The 24,014-nt window shown below is 41.7% G+C and overlaps 1 protein-coding gene across 2 annotated transcripts in view; it reads left to right on the plus strand.

Moving 5' to 3' along the window:
* Positions 1 to 2,618: 2,618 nt before the first annotated feature.
* LOC124048725 (5-hydroxytryptamine receptor 4-like) overlaps positions 2,619 to 24,014 on the plus strand; it is a 63,260-nt gene continuing 41,864 nt past the window's right edge. For both annotated transcript variants that reach the window (XM_046369770.1, XM_046369771.1), the window contains exons 1-3: positions 2,619 to 2,796; positions 22,509 to 22,620; positions 22,888 to 23,034. In XM_046369770.1, the coding sequence (XP_046225726.1) occupies positions 22,568 to 22,620; positions 22,888 to 23,034 (200 nt within the window). In that variant the 5' untranslated portion in view covers positions 2,619 to 2,796; positions 22,509 to 22,567. The remainder of the gene's footprint in view (positions 2,797 to 22,508; positions 22,621 to 22,887; positions 23,035 to 24,014) is intronic.

Genomic DNA, 24,014 nt, shown 5'->3' on the forward strand with positions numbered 1-24,014 from the left:
AGTGCCATCGGTTTGTGGTGGTAAATAGACAGCTACATAAAATATATTTGAAAACACTCTTGGTAAATAGAGTGGTCTACAGCTTATCATGAGATACTCTACCTCAGGTGAGCAAAACCTTGAGACTTCCTTATTATTTGATTTTGTGCACCAACTGTTATTGACAAACAGAAACAGACCGCCACCCCTTGTCTTACCGGAGACAACGTTTCTGTCAAGCCGATGCTTGGAAAAACCAGCCAACTGTATATTATCCATGTCATCGTTCAGCCACAACTCGGTGAAACATAAGATATTACAGTTTTGAATGTCCCGTTGGTAGGATAGACTTTAATGGAGCTCATCCAGTTTATTCTCCAATGATTGCACATTGGCCAATAGGAAAGACGGTAGAGGAGGGTTACTCACTCGCCAACGAATTCTCACAAGGCACCCCGACCTGGTCAGGTATCTGGAGTAAATCCTTCGCTTGGAGGTGAGTAATCGCTGTTATGTTATCCAGAAGCTCTTTTCAGTCATAAGAGACGATGGCAGAAACATTATGTACAAAATAAATTACAAACGACGAAAAAAAAACATAAAAGAGCACAATTGGTTAGAAGTCCGTAAAACAGTAGCCATCTCCTCTGGCGGCATTCTTTACTCATTATAAGTAAAGAGTCATGATGATCTGGATGAGACTGCCAAATTGAGGCAAAGGTAAGAATCTCTGGATTAACTATATAATGTTAGCTAAATGCAGTAATGAATAAATTGGCGACATTTCTTTAAATTGACAACTCTGTGAACTGTCTTGGGCAAGTTTTAAATGGACACAATACCTGTTAGTAAAGGTGTCAGCTATAGATGATGTGCAGGAGGATTTGTAGTCTGCTTTGATGCTCATTAGCATTTTCCAATTTGAGAGTAAGTAGAGCCGAAGATTTTGATAAAAGTCACCTTGTCCGAAATAAATTTACATGGTTATCAAATCGTTAGCTTTTCCCCACAGGGTTAGCTTACACAAAATATACCTTATTTTAAGTATTTCTAAAATCCCCTGTGGGAAAAACGATTGGAACCAATTGCTTGTCTGACCACTAGGTTTTATGGGTGTTATGGCACATTCACTGTGGGGCTCTATTGTCCTCTATTTGAAAGAATTCATCTCATTATGTTGTGGTTGGGATTTATAAAATGATAGCTGATCATATTAACCAAGTAAACCACATGGCCTGGCAGTTAAATCATTATATATTTGCAAATTGTCATAACCAACACTGTCATTACCACCACAAAATGTCAGGATTTGGCCAGGGTTGTTCCGGTTTTTGGTCACCAGATGCCCCCATTGTGCCTTTTGACCTTTTGTTTTCCCTTGATCCCCATTATTATTTGCACCTGTGCCTCGTTTCCCCTGATTGTATTTAAACCCTTTGTTTTCCTCTGTTCTGTGCTCTGTGTTTGTATGTTAGCACCCAGCCCTAGTACTCTGTGAACTCTTGTCGATCCCGGTGGACTCTCTTGTGGAATTCTGTTTTTTTGTTCTTGTTTGTTTTTTGAGTATCTTTTGAGGCTTTTTGTGCTATACCTTCCACCTTGTGGATTTACCTTTTTGTCTTGGAGGATTACCTTTGTTCTTGTGGAAATCCTTTTGAGGTTGTGGAGTTACATGTTTTCCTGAAGAACTTCACTTTTTACTTCATTAAATACACCGTCTCAAGTACTGCTGTGTCTGCCTCATCCTCTGGGTTCTACCGACTGTTCGTGGCTCAGTTGGTTAAGTGACTGTTTCTCACTCTGGAGACACGGGTTCATAACCGGGCCCTGACACAAAATGTGTCAAAAATGAGAATTTCAAGGTTATTACTATCAGAAAATAACAACTTCTGTATGAAATGGGTATACCCCTGCTCAATACAGCTTACCAAAATATATTTGACTGTCTTTATAGCAATCAATGATATTGTAGATATCCATTCCCACCCACTTATTTCTTAACAACTAACACAATTTATTTTTTATCAACTAACACAATTTACCATTACTCTTGTTATTTCTTAATGTGGGAGTACCAATCTCTATAGACAGATAAACCCAATAACCCCAAAACCCGTTGTGTTTGTCGTTCAGTTTTAAACTAAAATTAAATGTTTTATGTTGTGATGACAATGTCATCTGCAGTGTCATCTGTGTTTTGTGAAAAATCCATGTATTGTCGAATAAAATGGTCACAGCCAATACCGGTATATGGTTCCTTACAAAATATCTCTGTTGATAAAAGTTTATTTCATGAAACATATTTGCCAAAAGTGTCCATAGTTGCAAAATCACTCTAATACTGTTTGAACATGACTTTGTTTTATTTGAAGCTGCAGACCTACGCACATTCTGAGCAAAATAATGTCAGTGCATGGAGGGAAAGAGTTCATCAAAGTCTCCAGCATTTGACACAACAATGTGGCTCACAGGGAGAAAGTTGTGGTCTCCTAGTGTCTCCTTATTGGAACCACATGGGGACGGTCTAGTCAACCTTTTCTCTCATCCGAGAGAAACTGGCGTTAAAAGCGGGTTTCCCATCTACCGCCCAGCTGTAGAAATGAAATGAAATGTAGTTCATTTGCAATCTGTGACCCACTCATCTGTTCTCCTGCACATCGGCTCGCGCACCATGGCATGTAACTTTCCCGCTCCTATGGCACTCAGTGGTCATTGCCTGGTGTGTTTAATTATTCCGTGACACATATGGAATATGAGAGTCCATAGCAACCCAGGGAGCTGTTCAAACCCGAAAACCGAGCGCCCGACCCCTAAAAGGTGAGGAAAACTTTGACATCAAATTTGGAAAACCTCAGTAGCATTGGGGGTTTATGTAGCTATTTAGACACCGAAAATGAATTGGTTACATCTAAAATAATATAACCTAATTGAAGAGTTTGTAGTAGTACAGCCTGAGGATATTCTGCTTGGGCAATGTCGTTGCACATAACACAATTACGCACGAGACTTTCAGCAAATGTACTCTTATACCCGACTATGATTGAAGTAGTTATTATTATGGTTGTTAACGTACACAAACCCCATACGAACCCTGAATTGTATAGGCTGTTTATTCTATTTATTAACTAATTAATGCATGTTATAATCGAGATAATTATCTAGCCATTATTATTATGTGTCTGTGATTAGGCATAGGCTACCTTTAGTTTGTTATTTGTGACCTGGGTAGCTAATTTGACAGTGAACAGAGCAGTAACATATTTCACTTGCTCTTTTTGTGCATAGCATTGTCAATTAAAGTGCACTCTTTTTCTTAACCCAGTTTTCATACAAACTGGCATAGAACAGTTTAGCCTATTGTCCATAACTTAACATTGCATTTCATTGCTTGATGGCAATTAAAGGGCAAATCCAAGTGTTTTATTGTTTAGGGGTAGATCAGCTTTAATATTGAATATAGATTGTGGCTTTTATCAATGTAATTTTCTGCATCATCTCCAATCCCCCATATATATTTTTTGTATGTATGTATGTATGTATGTATGTATGTATGTATGTATGTATGTATGTATGTATGTATGTATGTATGTATGTATGTATGTATGTATGTATGTATGTATGTATATATATATATATTTATATATAGATGTTTAAATATATTTTAATGTTTTATTTTCCCCTAACCCTACCACCCCTCCCCTAATTGGACTAAACTAATGTACATACTATATACATTTTACAGACACAGTATATTTTACAATAGTTATATTTTGTTTGTTTTTAGTTCCATCCAGCCACCCTCAACCCCTCCCATCTATCTCTAAATTACCATCCAGTTTTGATTTCTATTTGTCATATATTTTTCAACTGTACTATTTCACAAAACTTCTGAACCTACTGTAAATGCCATGATCATATACCATTAATATGCCATGATCATCAGAAATTAAAATCAGGCTCAAGGTCTGCAGGCTCAAGGTCCCTGTTCCTGCCTCTCAGGACTGTTCATGTCTCCACTTGCTCATGGACTGCAAGCTCATTTCATCAACGCGTTAAATGTAATTTTTTCTTCCATCCTTGTTACTTTATCACCCTTTAGTAAACAGTAGCCTACCACTTATTGGGTTGGTATATATATAACACCCTGTTGGGTTTTATACTGTTACACCTTGTGGATTTCATTAGAGCAGAGATCAGGCTAGCTGGTCCGCAGCTAAACCAACACCCCGGATCTAAATGGAGTTTAAAAGATACTAGAAAGTACTGAACCGTTAATGGCAAACATTCACATCCATTTCACAGCACAGAGTAAACACACTTTCTCTCTCTCTCTTCCTTTTGCTTTCTCTCTCTCACTCTCTCTCACACACCGCTTGTGCACTCGCACTCGCGCGCACGCACGCACGCACGCACGCACACACACACACACACACACACACACACACACACACACACACACGTTAGTTGCTACCAGGTCTGCAGTGTTTAGGAGAGCTCCAGTGATGATGTAACATTAACCCCAAGGAGGAATGCTTATGCTGTGACCAATCCTGTTTCATTTCATTCATATCCAAAGCATCATGTATAGCCTTGCTGAAATACTCTCAAGAGTATGTTTGCATGTATAGGTATAGTAGGATTAGAAACTTTGCACTGTCTTTTAAGGCACCAGCAGACATGATTGGGAAGATAGTATCTAGGCTTTGTCTCTACTAGTCTTTGACTCTAGTAGTGCTTCAGTGTACCATGCCCATAAGATTCTGCTACTACTTTCCCTTAGTTTCTTTCTGTTTCAGGTTGTTTCCACTTCCAAGCTCCACTTCGGTTCCATTTGAAAAGTATCCACATCCTGATCAGTAGGATGTTGTGTCTATTAGAGGCTATTAGCAGAAGTGTGATCCAACAACGTATCATACTCTCAATAGCTTCAGTTACAGTGCCTAGCCCAAGCATCTAGTTATCACTGATCTTCACAGTGCTGCCATGTGGTGCCATGAGAGAATGGAGATTTAGTCCGTTTCCACCGAATAGAGGGAAAACCACATCCACAGCTGCCTGATGGTAGCGAAAAGCTGTTTTATTCCATGGTGCCTGGTGTGTCTGTATTCATTCTCCGTTAACCCCCCCATCACAGGCGTCACAACGACTCCCAAGTGGCCCTGCATAGTCACTTACTCCCTCACAAATCATTACAGTCATCTAAGTAGCTCAATTCATAAAACATGTTTCTTTGCACGGAATGAGAGTTTGGGTTTGCATCCTGTCCCTGTCGTTGGTTTGAATAGCGTGTGAAATTGTCTCCCTAAGCACATGGAAAAGTCTTCTTTATGGTGTTATTTATGGAGAAAATGAGAGGCTTTGAAATGCTTGTCATGTGAATTAGAATAGATGATACGTTTGGATTACGGTGGAGAAGCCCAATTTGTCAGCCATTAGAGTAAATGTCAGAGAACACACATAGAACATACGGTACATAGAACACACTGTCCACACTACTGGTACAGATGTAAGATCTTCATTTGATCATCCTGTTGCAGGAGAACTTTCCTGCAATACAGGAAATGTTTTAATTGTAGTGTATTAGAGATTTTTTTTAAAGCTTCTGAAGTTTGTAATTTCCACTTAAAAATGTCAGACTTGATTTTCCCTTATGAAAAATGTGTCAACCCCTACAAAAAGGTCCATAAATTATAGTCAAGTTTGTGGTCATACGCAGAACCTTAAAAACATAGGTGCTGGGATAAATTGGAGTACTAGCATAGACAAAGAAGGCCCGCACACTGTTAAAGCTCTCAATTCACCGCTTTCGATTGAAACGTTGTCAATAAAGTAGTGAATTGGGAGCTTTGACATTATTTATAATCCACATAATAATTTACACATCCTGTTGCTGCACGATTATTTTCCTGCTGTACCGAACTGGCTCAAATGAAGATCCTCCATATGCACAGTTACTGTCAACCAACTGTTAAAGTTACTTACTCTTACTGTATTAAACTACTGTGGCTGAGATTATAGCATGGTTAGATTATATATTCCGTACTCTAAATTTCACTAAACTAAACAAATTGTGGCAAGTGGTCAGTGGAGGTGTATAGAATATTAACCTGTTCATCAGCCACACAGTAAAGACAGCCAGTGTGGGAAGGTGTCAGATCGTTGTCGTAACTTTATTCTTATTCCTCCACTAATGTTATGTAATGTATTGTAATTCAATGAATCTGTTTTGGTCTTTCTCAATAACTCCGGACTGTGATGGTGGCAGGGGTTTAAACATATCAGGATCTCTGATTTACTTATTTTTATTCTCTCACTTTGTAACAAATGAATGTGGGACAGAAGTTTGACGAGGAGCCCATGTATATTGGTTCTTAAACAAACTTTACAAGTATGCTATTTCTCAAATTCCCTTCAATTTCCCTTCCCGCAAGTCTGTTTGGGTTAACCTCGGCTCCTTGCCTGAATGTGTTGGGACAGAAGTAGGCCTGAACACACTGGAAAGTGAAATGCCCAGATTTTACATCACGTGACTATGGATGAAAATGAATGAAGGCGACAAGTGTTATTTTCCTGGATTTTAGTAGTAAAAAATTGGATTTTATTTATCCAGTTCTAGTTTAACTATATGACTATTTTAGGATAGAGAGAGCATATGTGGGGTGGCCAGTCCTCTTCTGGCTGTGCCGGGTGGAGATTATCCAGTTCTAGTTCAACTATATGACTATTTTAGGATGCAAAGACATGCAGTTCTAAGATTTTCAATAAAATGTCTATCAGTGTATTCTGAAATCCATAGGTTGTGGATATGATAGCAGGACCATCACTCATTGAGTAATGAGAGCATTACAGGGGTATCATATTTTAACATGGAGACGTCCAAGCGGCCAGTGGCCAGATTTGACGCTCCTCATCCTCACATGTAAATCCACAGCATGCCAGACCTCTTAAAGCATGATGTGTGAAGTTGTTTTGGAATATTTACTTGTAAATTATTTATATGGAGGCGCTGGTAAATGGTTTGGGATTCATTCAAGGCTTTTACAGTGAGTTTAATTTGCATGATCATCTGTAACGCTTGTCGTCTGGGGAAGGAGAGTAGGACCAAGGTGCTGCATGGTAAATGTTCATATTTTAAATATTTTAATGAACACTGAAAACTAAACAATAAACAACCAACGAACAGTCCTGTAAGGTGCAACACAACACTAAACAGAAAATAACCAGTCACAAAACACAATGGAAAACAGGCTATGTAAATATGGTTCTCAATCAGGGACAACGATTGACAGCTGCCTCTGATTGAGAACCATACCAGGCCAAACACAGAAATAGAAAATCATAGACAAATTAAAATAGACAACCCACCCAACTCACCCCCTTGACCATACTAAAACAAAAGACAAAAAAAAGACAGTTTTACAGATTCAGGGGAGAGAAAATGAGCACCACTTAAATGAGCACCACTTATTCTGTCCCCAGATTCTTGACACTTTGGCTCCTTCTATGGAGTCTAGAGGTCGACCGATTATGATTTTTCAACGCCGATACTGATACCGAATATTGGAGAGCCAAAAAAAACAGATACCGATTAATTGGCCGATATTTATATATACACTGCTCAAAAAATAAAGGGAACACTAAAATAACACATCCTAGATCTGAATGAATGAATTTTTTTTATTAAATACTTTTTTCTTTACATAGTTGAATGTGCTGACAAAATCACACAAAAAGTATCAATGGAAATCAAATTTATCAACCCATGGAGGTCTGGATTTGGAGTCACACTCAAAATTAAAGTGGAAAACCACACTACAGGCTGATCCAACTTTTATGTAATGTGGGGCTCAGTAGTATGCTCAGTAGTATGTGTGGACTCCACGTGCCTGTATGACCTCCCTACAATGCCTGGGCATGCTCCTGATGAGGTGGCGGATGGTCTCCTGAGGGATCTCCTCCCAGACCTGGACTAAAGCATCCGCCAACTCCTGGACAGTCTGTGGTGCAATGTGGCGTTGGTGGATGGAGCGAGACATGATGTCCCAGATGTGCTCCATTGGATTCAGGTCTGGGGAACGGGCGGGCCAGTCCATAGCATCAATGCCTTCCTCTTGCAGGAACTGCTGACACTCCAGCCACATGAGGTCTAGCATTGTCTTGGGAGGAACCCAGGGCCAACCGCACCAGCATATGGTCTCACAAGGGGTCTGAGGATCTCATCTCGGTACCTAATGGCAGTCAGGCTACCTCTGGCGAGCACATGGAGGGCTGTGCGGCCCCCCAAAGAAATGCAACCCCACACCATGACTGACCCACCTCCAAACTGGTCATGCTGGAGGATGTTGCCGGCAGCAGAACGTTCTCTACGGCGTCTCCAGACTGTCACATGTGCTCAGTGTGAACCGGCTTTCATCTGTGAAGAGCACAGGGTGCCAGTGGCGAATTTGCCAATCTTGGTGTTCTCTGGCAAATGCCAAACGTCCTGCACGGTATTGGGCTGTAAGCACAACCCCCACCTGTGGAGGTCGGGCCCTCATACCACCCTCATGGAGTCTGTTTCTGACCGTTTGAGCAGACACATGCACATTTGTGGTCTGCTGGAGGTAATTTTGCAGGGCTCTGGCAGTGCTCCTCCTGCTCCTCCTTGCACAAAGGCGGAGGTAGCGGTCCCGCTGCTGGGTTGTTGCCCTCCTACGGCCTCCTCCACGTCTCCTGATGTACTGGCCTGTCTCCTGGTAGCGCCTCCATGCTCTGGACACTACACTGACAGACACAGCAAACCTTCTTGCCACAGCTCGCATTGATGTGCCATCCTGGATGAGCTGCACTACCTGAGCCACTTGTGTGTTGTAGACTCCGTCTCATGCTACCACTAGAGTGAAAGCACCGCCAGCATTTAAAAGTGACCAAAACATCAGCCAGGAAGCATAGGAACTGAGAAGTGGTCTGTAGTCACCACCTGCAGAACCACTCCTTTATTGGGGGTGTCTTGCTAATTGCCTATCATTTCCACCTGTTGTCTATTCCATTTGCACAGCATGTGAAATGTATTGTCAATCAGTGTTGCTTCGTAAGTGGACAGTTTGATTTCACAGAAGTGTGATTGACTTGGAGTTACATTGTGTTGTTTCAGTGTTCCCTTTATTTTTTTGAGCAGTGTATATATTTGTAATAATGACAATTACAACAATACTGAATGAACAATGAACACTTATTTTAACTTAAAATAATACATAAATACAATTTATTTAGTCTCAAATAAATAATGAAACATGCTCAATTCGGTTTAAATAATTCAAAAACACAGTGTTGGAGAAGAAAGTAAAAGTGCAATATGTGCCATTACATTTTTTTTTTAAGTTCCTTGCTCAGACCATACGAAAGCTGGTTGTTCAATATTCCCAGTTAAGAAAGGTTGTAGTTATTATAGGAATTATGACGTGTCGACTATTTCTCTCTATACCATTTGTATTTCATTTACCTTTGACTATTGGATGTTCTAATAGGCACTTTAGCATTGCCAGCCGAATCTCAGGAGTTGATAGGCTTGAAGAAGTCATAAACAGCGCTGTGAATCAAGCATTGCTAAGAGCTGCTGGCAAACGCAATAAAGTTTGAATGAATGCTTACGAGCCTGCTGCCGCCTACCACCGCTCAGTCAGACTGCTCTATCAAATATCAAATCATAGACATAATTAATTATAATTGTATAAACACAGAAATACGAGCCTTTGGTCATTAATATGGTCAAACCTGGAAACTATAATTTCGAAAACAAAACATTTATTATTTCAGTGAAATACGGAACCATTCCATATTTTATCTAACGGGTGGCAAACCTAAGCCTAAATATTGCTGTTACATTGCACAACCTTCAATGTTATGTCATAATTATGTAAAAATCTGGCAAATTAGTTCGCAACAAGCCAGGCAGCCCAAACTGTTGCATATACCTTGACTCTGCCTGCAATAAATGCACGAGAAGTGACAAAATGTCCCTAGTTAATATTGCCTGTTAACATGAATTTCTTTTAACTAAATATGCAGGTTTCACATTTTTTTAAGAAAGGCATTGATGTTTATGGTTAGGTACATTCGTGCAACGATTGTGCTTTTTTCCCCAATGCGCTTTTGTTAAAACATCACCTGTTTGGCGAAGTAGGCTGTGATTCGATGATAAATTAATGCACCGCATTGATTATATGCAACGCAGGACAAGCTAGTTAACCTAGTAATATCATCAACCATGTGTAGTTAACTAGTGATTATGTGAATATTGATTGTTTTTTATAAGGCAAGTTTAATGCTAGCTAGCAACTTACCTTGGCTCCTTGCTGCACTCACGTAACAGGTGGTCAGCCTGCCACGCAGTTTCCCCTAAGGAATGCAATGTAAATCGGCCATATTCGGCGTCCAAAAACGGCAATTACCGATTGTTATGAAAACTTGAAATTAATCAGCCATGCCGATTAATCTGTCGACCTCTAATGGAGTCGGTTACACAAAGTTTCCAGGAAACTGTAATCACATGGTTGTTATCAATTTACTAGTAATCCTTTTGGTTTGTGGTCATGAAAAGATAACTGCAAACCCTGTGCACTATTTCACAGGATTGCAGTGCATTCTTCTTGACATTCCTATGTCTAAACTATTGCAAATCAAAAATCATCCAAACAAATTTGATTTGTTACATACACATGGTTAGCAGATGTTAATGCGAGTGTAGCGAAATGCTTGTGCTTCTAGTTCCGACAATGCAGTAATAACCAACGAGTAATCTAACCTAACAATTCCACAACTACTACCATATACACACAAGTGTAAATGGATAAAGAATATGTACATAAAGATGTATGAATGAGTGATGGTACAGAACAGCATAGGCAAGCTGCAGTAGATGGTATCGAGTACAGTATATACATATGAGATGAGTAATGTAGGGTATGTAAACAAAGTGGCATAGTTTAAAGTGGTTAGTGATACATGTATTACATAAAGATGCAGTAGATGATATAGAGTACAGTATATACATATACATATATACATATACATATGAGATGGGTAATGTAGGGTATGTAAACATTATATTTAGTGGCATTGTTTAAAGTGACTAGTGATACATTTTTTACATCAATTTCCATTATTAAAGTGGATGGAGTTGAGTCGGTATGTTGGCAGCAGCCACTCAATGTTAGTGGTGGCTGTTTAACAGTCTGATGGACTTGAGATAGAAGCTGTTTTTCAGTCTCTCGTTCCCTGCTTTGATGCACCTGTACTGACCTCGCCTTCTGGATGATAGCGGGGTGAACAGGCAGTGGCTCGGGTGGTGTAGGTGTCCTGGAGGGCAGGTAGTTTGCCCCCGGTGATGTGTTGTGCAGACCTCACCACCCTCTGCAGGGCCTTACGGTTGTGGGCGGAGCAGTTGCCGTACCAGGCGGTGATACAGCCCGACGAGATGCTCTCGATTGTGCATCTGTAGAAGTTTGTGAGTGCTTTTGGTGACAAGCCAAATTTCGTCAGCCTCCTGGGGTTGAAGAGGCGCTGCTGCGCCTTCTTCACAACGCTGTCTGTGTGGGTGGACCAATGCAGTTTGTCCGTGATGTGTATGCCAAGGAACTTAAAACTTACTACCCTCTCCACTACTGTCCCATCGATGTGGATAGGGGGGTGCTCCCTCTGCTGTTTCCTGAAGTCCACAATCATCTCCTTTGTTTTGTTGACGTTGAGTATGAGGTTATTTTCCTGATACCACACTCCGAGGGCTCTCACCTCCTCCCTGTAGGCCGTCTCATTGATGTTGGTAATCAAGCCTACCACTGGTGTTGTCCGCAAACTTGCTGATTGAATTGGAGGCGTGCATGGCCACGCAGTCGTGGGTGAACACAGAGTACAGTAGATGGCTCAGAACGCACCCTTGTGGGGCCCCAGTGTTGAGGATCAGCGAAGTGGAGATGTTGTTTCCTATTCTCACCACCTGGGGGCGGCCCGTTAGGAAATCCAGTACCCAGTTGCACAGGGCGGTGTTGAGACCCAGGATCTCGAGCTTGATGATGATTTTGGAGGGTACTATGGTGTTAAATGCTGAGCTGTAGTCGATGAACAGCATTCTCACATAGGTATTCCTCTTGTCCAGATGGGTTAGGGCAGTGTGCAGTGTGGTTGTGATTGCGTCGTCTGTGGACCTATTGGGGCGGTAAGTAAATTGGAGTGGGTCTAGGGTGTCAGGTAGTGTGGAGGTGATCTGGTCCTAGTCTCTCAAAGCACTTCATGATGACGGAAGTGAGTGCTACGGGGCGGTAGTCGATTAGCTCAGTTACCTTAGCTTTCTTGGGAACAGGAATAATGGTGGCCCTCTTGAAGCATGTGGAACAGCAGACTGGGATAAGGATTGATTGAATATGTCCGTAAACACACCAGCCAGCTGGTCTGCGCATGCTCTGAGGACGCGGCTGGGGATGCCGTCTGGGCCTGCAGCCTTGCGAGGGTTAACACGTTTAAATGTTTTACTTACTTCTGCTGCAGTGAAGGAGAGTCCGCAGGTTTTGGTAGCGGGCAGTGTCAGTGGCACTGTATTGTCCTCAAAGCGAGCAAAAAAGTTATTTAGTCTGTCTGGGAGCAAGACATCCTGGTCCGCGACGGGGCTGGTTTTCTTTTTGTAATCCGTGATTGACTGTAGACCCTGCCACATACCTCTTATGTCTGAGCCATTGAATTGCGACTCTACTTTGTCTCTATACTGATGCTACACTGTTTGGGGAATAGCTACACTGTTTGTATTCGGTCATGTTTCCGGTCACCTTGCCCTGGTTAAAAGCAGTGGTTCGTGCTTTCAGTTTCGCGGGAATGTTGCCATCAATCCATGGTTTCTGGTTTGGCAATGTTTTAATCGTTGCTGTGGGTATAACATCGTCAATGCACTTTCTAATGAATTCGCTCATCGAGTCAGCGTATTCGTCAATGTTGTTGTTGGACGCAATGCAGGACATATCCCAATCCACGTGATCGAAGCAGTCTTGAAGCGTGGAATCAGATTGGTCGGATCAGCGTTGAACAGACCTGAGCGTGGGAGCTTCTTGTTTTAGTCTCTGTCTGTAGGCTGGAAGCAACAAAATGGAGTCGTGGTCAGCTTTTCCCGAAAGGAGGGCAGGGAAGGGCCTTATATGCGTCGCGGAAGTTAGAATAACAATGATCCAGGGTTTTATCTGCCCTGGTTGCACAATCGATATGCTGATAGAATTTAAGGAGTCTTGTTTTCAGATTAGCCTTGTTAAAATCCCCAGCTACAATGAATGCAGCCTCAGGATATGTGGTTTCCAGTTTACATAGAGTCAAATAAAGTTCGTTCAGGGCCATCGATGTGTCTGCTTGGGGGGGAATATATGCCGCTGTGATTATAATCGCAGAGAATTCCCTTGGTAGATAATGTGGTCGACATTTGATTGTGAGGAATTCTAAGTCAGGTGAACAGAAGGACTTGAGATCCTGTATGTTGTTATGATCACACCACATCTCGTTAATCATAAGGCATACCTCCCCCGCCCCTCTTCTTACCAGAAAGATGCTTGTTTCTGTCAGCTCGATGCGTGTGTAACGGATGTGAAACGGCTAGCTTAGTTAGCGGTGCGCACTAAATAGCGGTTCAACCGGTGACGTCACTTGCTCTGAGACCTTGAAGTAGTTGTTCCCCTTGTTCTGCAAGGGCCGCGGCTTTTGTGGAGCGATGGGTAACGATGCTTCGTGGGTTACTGTTGTTGTTGTGTACAGAGGGTCCCTGGTTCGCGCCTGGGTAGGGGCGAGGGTACGGTCTAAAGTTATACTGTTACATTGATGCTGTTGACCTGGATCACTGGTTGCTGCGGAAAAAGGAGGAGGTCAAAAGGGGGGTGAGTGTAACGGATGTGAAATGGCTAGTTTAGTTAGCGGTGCGCGCTAAATAGCGTTTCAATCGGTGACGTCACTTGCTCTGAGACCTTGAAGTAGTTGTTCCCCTTGCTCTGCAAGGGCCGTGGCTTTTGTGGAGCGATGGGTAACGATGCTTCGTGGGTTACTGTTGTTGTTGTGTGCAGAGGGTCCCTGGTTCGCGCCCGGGTATGGGTAAGAGGACGGTCTAAAGTTATACTGTTACACGTGAAGAAACCAGCTGGCTGCACCGACTCCGATAAAGTCTCTCGAGTGAGCCATGTTTCTGTGAAGCAAAGAACGTTACAGTCTCTGATGTCTCTCTGGAATGCTACCCTTGCTCGGATTTCATCAACCTTGTTGTCAAGAGACTGGACATTGGCGAGTAGTATTCTAGGGAGTGGTGCGCGATGTGCCCGTCTCCGGAGCCTGACCAGAAGACCGCTTTGTTTGCCCCTTTTACGAGGTTGTTGTTTTGGGTCGCCGGCTGGGATCCGATCCATTGTCCTGGGTGGAAGGCAGAACACAGGATCCGCTTCGGGAAAGTCATATTATTGGTCGTAATGATGGTGAGTTGATGTTGCTCTTATATTCAGTAGTTCCTCCCGACTGTATGTAATGAAACCTAAGATTACCTGGGGTACCAATGTAAGAAAAAAACAAAATACTGCATAGTTTCCAAGAAACGCGAAGCGAGGCGGCCATCTCTGTCGGCGCCGGAAGACACATTTGCAGTGCTTTGCTGAGGACTCTTGACTCTCCAGTAAGCTATTCATGGGAAATGAACTATTCTTCTCTGAGGCATTTGAACACAAAATAGAAGCCATACATGAAAGATATTCCCAGAGAGTGTTTTGAGGACCCCGGGTAAGCATTGTGAAATAGGCTGTGATGGCATCCCCATGTATGTTTGTGTTCCTGGAATGCATCTCCAAGAGGTGTCCTGTATGTTCTAGTGTAGGGCCAAGGATAAATGGATCTCAAACTGTGATTTGTGAAGACAGTGTCAAACAATTAAAAATGTCTTTACCATTTGTCTTGCTTTTTACACAAAACCAAACCAGAGTTGTATTTCATGGAATACAATAGAATGACAGTCATTCCACTTTGATTACATGCTTATAAATGTAACTTGTGAGCATATAATTGCTCTGGAATAGTCCGACATTCCATCAGAAGCTGTTCATGGAGAACTGAAGCCTGGCAGATTATGGAGAAATATTGTACAATATGGGAGGCGTGCTTTTCTTTTGAAGAGCAGTGCTTAGGGTTGGATCTATATTAGAATGAGGAGTCTTCTCATGTGTTTACCCACTTGGATCTCGGCATACTCCCACATCACTCTCACTGTCCCCATGTATTTACCCAGCAGGGGCTCCAGGCAAAGAAGTCATGTGTGAGTTGAGCCCACTGACCCCCCCCCCCCACCCCCCCCCCCCACCCCCCCCCCCCCCACCCCTCCTAGGAGGCTGAGATGTAATTTGGCCACAGAGGACTCCCTGTTAATAATAATGTGCCAAAACTCGCCTCCCTTCCTCGTGTTGTGTAGTGGAACCTTCCTGTTTAACTAAACTCCCAGTCTGAAAGATGACACATTTATGTTCGGAAATGTAGACACCTCTAGAGTAATAGTTTGTCAAAGAAGATGGTGGCGTTGTCTAAAAGCTTTCTCTGCTCCCTTTTATGTGATTAAATACAGATAGAGCAGATATTTTGTTATTCCATTGGCTGCGTGGGTTGTGTTTGTTCTGTAAGGTGTGTGTGGGTGCACAGCATGCACGTGTGCTGATGTGTCTCTGTTTGTTGTCGAGCCACTGAGCTTTGTGCGGCAGGGGAGATTTGTGTCCAGACACTGCCCTCTGTTTGCTTTTTCACAATTGCTTCGTCAATGTCTGAGGGATTCAGACCATACTTGTTGATCTCCATCCGGAAATCCCTTCTCTGCCTGTAGTTGTAATCTACTGTAGCTGTCTTATATCAAGGCCAAACGTGGACCATAGAGGGATATTCTCAAATATGTTGACACAGAATCATCATACTGTAACATGAGGGTAACCTCACACACACTAGATATAGTGGGTTATGACATGAACTTTATAACTGTTGCCAATATGACAACACCATTTTCCTAGACTTTGATTGACTTTCCTGGACTTCTGAGTTAAAAATATTCACGACTGATAAAGAATTCCTCTATAAAGTCATTGTTCAATCATGAGTACCAGACAGTGGGTAAATAGTGGCTTTGTAACATCGTACAGTATTACAGCTGTAACATCGTACTGTATTACAGCTGTAACATCGTAACATCGTACAGCTGTAACATCGTAACATCGTACAGCTGTAACATCGTACTGTATTACAGCTGTAACATCGTACAGTATTACAGCTGTAACATCGTACTGTATTACAGCTGTAACATCGTAACATCGTACAGCTGTAACATCGTAACATCGTACAGCTGTAACATCGTACTGTATTACAGCTGTAACATCGTACTGTATTACAGCTGTAACATCGCACTGTATTACAGCTGTAACATCGCACTGTATTACAGCTGTAACATCGCACTGTATTACAGCTGTAACATCGTACAGTATTACAGCTGTAACATCGTACAGTACTACAGCTGTAACATTGTACTGTATTACAGCTGTAACATCGTAACATCGTACAGCTGTAACATCGTACTGTATTACAGCTGTAACATCGTACTGTATTACAGCGTTAACATCGTACAGTATTACATCTGTAACATCGTAATGTATTACAGCTGTAACATCGTAACATCGTACAGCTGTAACATCATACTGTATTACAGCTGTAACATTGTACTGTATTACAGCTGTAACATCGTACAGTATTACAGCTGTAACATCGTACTGTACTACAGCTGTAACATCATACAGTATTACAGCTGTAAAATCGTACTGTATTACAGCTGTAACATCGTACAGTATTACAGCTGTAACATCGTACTGTAGTACAGCTGTAACATCATACAGTATTGCAGCTGTAACATCGTACAGTATTACAGCTGTAACATCGTACTGTATTACAGCTGTAACATCGTACAGTATTACAGCTGTAACATCGTACAGTATTACAGCTGTAACATCGTACAGTATTACATCTGTAACATCGTACTGTATTACAGCTGTAACATCGTAACATCGTACAGCTGTAACATCGTACTGTATTACAGCTGTAACATCGTACTGTATTACAGCTGTAACATCGTACAGTATTACATCTGTAACATCGTAATGTATTACAGCTGTAACATCGTATAGTATTACAGCTGTAACATCGTACTGTATTACAGCAGTAACATCGTACAGTATTACAGCTGTAACATCGTACTGTAGTACAGCTGTAACATCATACAGTATTGCAGCTGTAACATCGTACAGTATTACAGCTGTAACATCGTACTGTATTACAGCTGTAACATCGTATAGTATTACAGCTGTAACATCGTACTGTATTACAGCAGTAACATCGTACAGTATTACAGCTGTAACATCGTACTGTAGTACAGCTGTAACATCGTACAGTATTGCAGCTGTAACATCGTACAGTATTACAGCTGTAACATCGTACTGTATTACAGCTGTAACATCGTACAGTATTACAGCTGTAACATCGTACAGTATTACAGCTGTAACATCGTACTGTAGTACAGCTGTAACATCATACAGTATTGCAGCTGTAACATCGTACAGTATTACAGCTGTAACATCGTACTGTATTACAGCTGTAACATCGTACAGTATTACAGCTGTAACATCGTACTGTGTAACAGCTGTAACATCGTACAGTATTACAGCTGTAACATCGTACAGTATTACAGCTGTAACATCATACAGTATTACAGCTGTAACATCGTACTGTATTACAGCTGTAACATTGTACAGTATTACAGCTGTAACATCGTACAGTATTACAGCTGTAACATCGTACTGTAGTACAGCTGTAACATTGTACAGTATTACAGCTGTAACCAGGCCCTGGACTTTTTGACTCAGACCGGCCCACCAAAACCCCCCCCCAGCGATACACCACCACCTACACAACCGACACACAAACACTTTATGTAAACAATATTAATGAACAATATTTAAAACAATATGTTTAGTAAAATAGATGTAAAAAAGAACAAAGTTGCTCTTAGGAAGAGGCTGGAAGGAGCAGATACTGGCACAATGGCACTGGCAGCAATCTGACCACTGAAATAAATATTACAAGAATACATTTGTTGGTGAAAAGACTGGTGTCATAGAATAACATTTCCTACCTCCTTAAATTAAACCATTTCTGCAACAGCTCACTTCTCTCAGCAATGTCATCTATAACCAGGTCACTGTCCAGGGCCATTAAAATATCTCGCTCAGTAACCATGAGCATAAAAGCCCCCAGGTGCTGTTGAGCTAGAGTGCTGGGCCTACTGTTGATGAATTTCAGAGTAGAGAAGCTCCGCTCGCAAGCTATCTGGGTTACTGACCGTGTAAGTCGGAACTTGTAAGCAAGGCCCATGATGTGGTATACGTCAGTCAGTAGGTTGTACTGACTAAGAATACGGTAGCAACATGCTGGACAGTCCTTGCAAGATGAACAGCTCTTGTTCACCATCTCCACCTCGTCTTAATTTCCTTCAGGTCCATGACCCTCCATAGTCCTGGTTGTGTATTCTTCAAATCCCAATTGTTTTAACCTAGTCCACTGTTCTGCCAGACTCATGAGCTCACTCTTTAAATTGGCCACCGTTGCTCTGCTGTCAGATTTGATCAAACATTTGCTTAGTTCTTGAAGGGCTGTCTGTGGAAGGCCACTGGCACTGGATGTTAGCTGACTAAAGTGTTTAGGGTCCAGAAGAGCCATGTCGGCATACAAAGTGTCATTACTCAGAAATCGCCGATGGATGCTATCTATGACTGTATCCAGAATTTGATTATGGACACCAATCCTGTATGCACTTTCTGCCCCAGTAAAAGTCTCATCTTGTGGCATCTCTCCAGGCATGGTTTTCTTCTTTCAAGCCCTTTTCGTTGGCAGAGTGGTCTCTAACTCCAGCTCTGTTTCCCCATCCCGTTCCTGCAACTTCCTGTTGGCCCACTGAACAAATGTGTCTGCGGCTGCCTTGACTTTTTCAACATCTCTTGCCATTCCTTTCAACTGCTCCTCTGTAGACACAACCATACGATGCGCAGACAGAATGTCCATTCTACTTGTTTGAAGATATTTTGAGACTGGTGAGGTGGCCTGAAATATTCTGAGGAATATCTGAGCTTTAGGTATTGTTTCATACTTCAGCAACCCCTCAATGTATCCTTGTGCCTTGACCTGTGCAGTAGTGTTGATGTTTTTCTGATCTTGTATGGTTGACAGAGTGAGAAGGACATCAACACACCCTCATCTGGATTTCCAGAAGCTCCAAAGACCTTCTTTAAGGCACTGTCTTTAGCCCACCAGCGTATCTCTCCAATTGGAGCAAGATGTCTGTGTCTTGTGTCCTTGTTCTCCTTCTCCCAAATGTTCACCCTCTGGTAGGATTCACGGAAGAACACAGCTGTGTTGTCAACGAGAAAGAAAAGTGACCCACTTGCCAAGACACTCTCTGTTGTGTCTGCCAAAACAAGGTTCAAAATGTGTGCATAGCACCACACATGCACTTGATTGGTTGACTTTGCAGAGAGAAGGGCAGGGAAGCCTGTATACTGGCCTTGCGTACTGGAGGCTCCATCAGTGGAATTGCCAATGCACTTGTTGATGTCAAGCTTAATGTTTTCCAGTACTTCACTCAGTGCCTGGACAAAGTATTGTCCAGTGGATGCCTCGCATTTCATAAGTCACAAACCTCTCATGGATGACGTTCGTCACATATCTGACTATGACAGAGCATTGATCTTGTGTTGTAATGTCCTGCATCGTGTCAATCTGGACTGAAAACATACCAGCTTCCTGGATTTCACTTGCTATGGTGGCCTGCATTGTGTGTTGGATGGTGGTAATGACGTTATCGATGGTAGTCTTTGACAATAGAGTGATTAGAGAGCCTCTGCCCTCTCTTGACCCAGACTCAAGCAGTTTTTTGCTTTTCTCTATGCAAGCAGTGAGATGCTCTTTCACACACAGGTCGTACTTTCCCAGCAGAATGATCATCTCTAAAAAGTTGCCATGGTCAATGCTGCTGTCATCTAGCGTATAAGCTGCTTCAGACTGCGTTCCGCTGTAGCTCAGACCCCTCTTGCCTATGACTTTAATAACATCTATAATGCTCTCTAGCACTTGCCTTCTTCTGTTCACTTGCTCTCTATGAGCAGACGTCTGACTGCTGATGAACAGGCACTCAATGTTACCTTTGGAGGACCTTAGAAAGTAGGCCTCAGCATGACCTCTATGCATAACGCTCTTCTCATGCTCTCCCACTCCCTGATGGATATGCTTCCAGTCTGCCATTCCATTCGTGAAAGGGCTGTTCTCATGCTCTCCCTCTCATGCTCTCCCTCTCATGCTCTCCCACTCTCTGATGGATATGCTTCCAGTCTGCCATTCCATTCGTGAAAGGGCTGTTCTCGGTGGGCTTTGCAAATGCTACACAAATGAAGCAGAATAAAGCATGGTTTTCTTCACTGTATGACAGCAACTCCTATTGGTCTCATCTTTATAAAAGAAAAACCTTCTGCACCACAGACTTTTCACACTTTTGTTGGGGGTGGAAGCTAAAAAACATATCTAGGTCTCCTGACTTCGGCCTCTTAAAATAATCACACATTTGGGTGGCAGTGGAATCCTGGCTTTGGCTCAATCTACATCTGTCCACCACAGATGCATTATCCTCGACCTGGATGAGTAATTAGTATAAATTAGTATATTAGTATAATATTATAACATAATAGTATAATGTTAGTATAATATTAATATATGAATTATATAATGTTCATATATATTCATATAATTTCATATAATAGTATACTGTATACCACTAGTATAATATTAATTCAAATTGGACAACGGCGCCAAATGAATAATTTGTTATTTTAAAACATTTGGCTGCATCAGCCTCAAGGGACTTCAACCTCTTCTCTCTCTGCTTTTAAGCACCAGCTTTACGTTTTTCTCTTTTTGGTTGTCCATATTGCTCCGCTTCAATATTTATCCAAATGTCACCACTTAACAGAGATAGGAAAGGGGCAGGGCTCAGGTAAAGTTAGAATGGACTGGACCAAAAGTAATTGGCTGGGAGAGAGAGGCTGACAGATGTAATACCCAACAGCAGTGGCAGTGGGCCGGCAGTCCGCTCCCCTAGGCCAGTCAGACACACAGCACTTGGTTATTTTTATTTAAGCGTTCTGGGGTTATTTATATTTTGCGTTGCAACGACCCCAATTGTCAAGCGGCCCAGCGGGAAAATTCCCGGTGCTCCAGACGGGCAGTCTGTCATTGGCTGTAAAATCGTACAGTATTACAGCAGTAACATCGTACAGTATTACAGCTGTAACATCATACAGTATTACATCTGTAACATCATACAGTATTACAGCTGTAACATCATACTGTATTACATCTGTAACATCGTACAGTATTACAGCTGTAACATCATACATTATTACAGCTGTAACATCATACAGTATTACAGCTGTAACATCATACAGTATTACAGCCGTAACATCGTACAGTAGTACAGCTGTAACATCGTACTGTATTACAGCTGTAACATCGTACAGTATTACAGCTATAACATCATACAGTATTACAGCTGTAACATCATACAGTATTACAGCTGTACAGTATTACAGCTGTAACATCATACTGTATTACAGCTGTAACATCGTACAGTATTACAGCTATAACATCGTACTGTATTACAGCTGTACAGTATTACAGCTGTAACATCATACAGTATTACAGCTGTAACATCATACCGTATTACAGCTGTAACATCATACTGTATTACAGCTGTAGCATCGTACAGTAATACAGCTGTAACATCGTACAGTATTACATCTGTAACATCGTACAGTATTGCATCTGTAACATCGTACAGTATTACAGCTGTAACATCGTACAGTATTACAGATGTAACATCGTACAGTATTACAGCTGTAACATCGTACTGTATAACAGCTGTAACATCGTACAGTATTGCATCTGTAACATCGTACAGTATTGCATCTGTAACATCGTACAGTATTGCATCTGTAACATCGTACAGTATTGCATCTGTAACATCGTACAGTATTAGAGCTGTAACATCGTACAGTATTGCATCTGTAACATCGTACAGTATTACAGCTGTAACATCGTACAGTATTACAGCTGTAACATTGTACAGTATTACAGATGTAACATCGTACAGTATTACAGCTGTAACATCGTACAGTATTACATCTGTAATATCGTACTGTATTACAACTGTAACATCATACAGTATTACAGCTGTAACATCGTACAGTATTACAGATGTAACATCGTACTGTATTACAGATGTAACATTGTACTGTATTACAGAGGTAACATCGTACAGTATTACAGATGTAACATCGTACAGTATTACAGCTGTAGATGTGAACAATTCACAGTGTTAGTATTAGAGCTGTGATGAACTGCCTAGTTGTGTTTGTCCTCAGGGCCACAGCGACTGGTGTGGAGGACTCTCCTTTAGCACCCTCTATGCAGATGACCAGCGATGGCCACAGAATCCCACCCACCTGAACAGTACGAACACACAGTGGAACACGAGTAATTAATTTAAAATCAAATCACTTTTATTTCCTGAGAGGAATGAACAATTATTCATTGTTGGGATATGATGGTCTATATGAAACATATAAACTAAATACCATTTAGAGGCGACACAGCCCACACATCAAATGCACTCTGTTATTGAAAATCTATATTTTTTAATGTTATGAAAGATCTTCATTCATACATGTCTTATGATTATCAGTCATATTCCAATGATGTTATGATGATGACCTTAATAACAGTAATTGTTTGATTGTGTAGTTCAGTCGATGACGTGGTAAACATGGAGCATGTACTGAACTCACTGGAGAGGGTCATTCTCACCATCTTCCTCTCCATCATCATCATCATGACTGTTCTGGGAAACCTGCTGGTGATGGTGGCACTCTGCAAGGACAGACATCTTCGGTAAGCCCACTTCCTGTTACATGTAGGTCACGTCCTGTCAAATCGAAGGCTTTTTCTAATTTGGGCAAATGTCCATGCTCCACCCTCTTTCCTCACTCCTCCGTGACCCAGAATCCGATAAATGGTCGAGTTGCGAACGAAAAAGTGTCCTCCCTTCCTCGTTAGCCACCTTTCATTGAGGAAAGTCATGTTCACGGAAGAGTTTTGAAATCTGCCACACCACCTTTGAATCAGCTTTTGTTTTGTCGAAGGAGAAAACCATGCACACGTTCTAAAACAATGTTCTACTTATTGTTTCATTTATAAAATGTCTAGCACAACTAACTGAATTTGTTTTCATCACTTCACACATTTATTTTGGGATCCATCCCTGTAAACGTAGTTTTCCTGATGATGTGCGAGCGGAGAAGGAGAGTCTCATTTCATACAAGCACTCCTCCTCTCCTCCTCTCCTCGATTCCCTTTGACCCTTTTCAAATGGAGGTGAGAGTACGGAGGAGAGAGGACTCAGGAGCAAATCCAATTGAGAAATTGCCTAAGTGCTCAAAGGAGGAAATGTGACCCCTTTAAAGCACAACAAAAAATGTGTGCTGTTGGAAGTACTCAAGGGCTGGAGTTGAGAACCACTGCTTTAGAGTGTGCTTTTTAGCACAGAGATGGATAGTATAATTGTGTTTACATCCTGTGTCCCAACATCTCTAGAGAACATTATTATTGTTGCTGTGTTTCAACAAGTCTGTATATTTGCTTCTAGGGGATTCTCATATGGGCCTTTTGTTACGTGCACTGTTTTCTATAAAATTACATATGATGTCATGTACAAAACAAATATTGGACAGAATTTAATTGAAGTAGGAGATGTGTGATTGACAGACTGATGAATATGCCACCTTCTGGCTATTGGGTGACAACAAAGCAGCTGTTCTCACATTAGACACGGGCATTGTTTCTGTCATGTTCTATGTTTATGCGGTATGGTT

The sequence above is a fragment of the Oncorhynchus gorbuscha genome, linkage group LG11 (assembly GCF_021184085.1).
Source record: "Oncorhynchus gorbuscha isolate QuinsamMale2020 ecotype Even-year linkage group LG11, OgorEven_v1.0, whole genome shotgun sequence".
NCBI classification, from domain to species: Eukaryota; Metazoa; Chordata; class Actinopteri; order Salmoniformes; family Salmonidae; genus Oncorhynchus; species Oncorhynchus gorbuscha.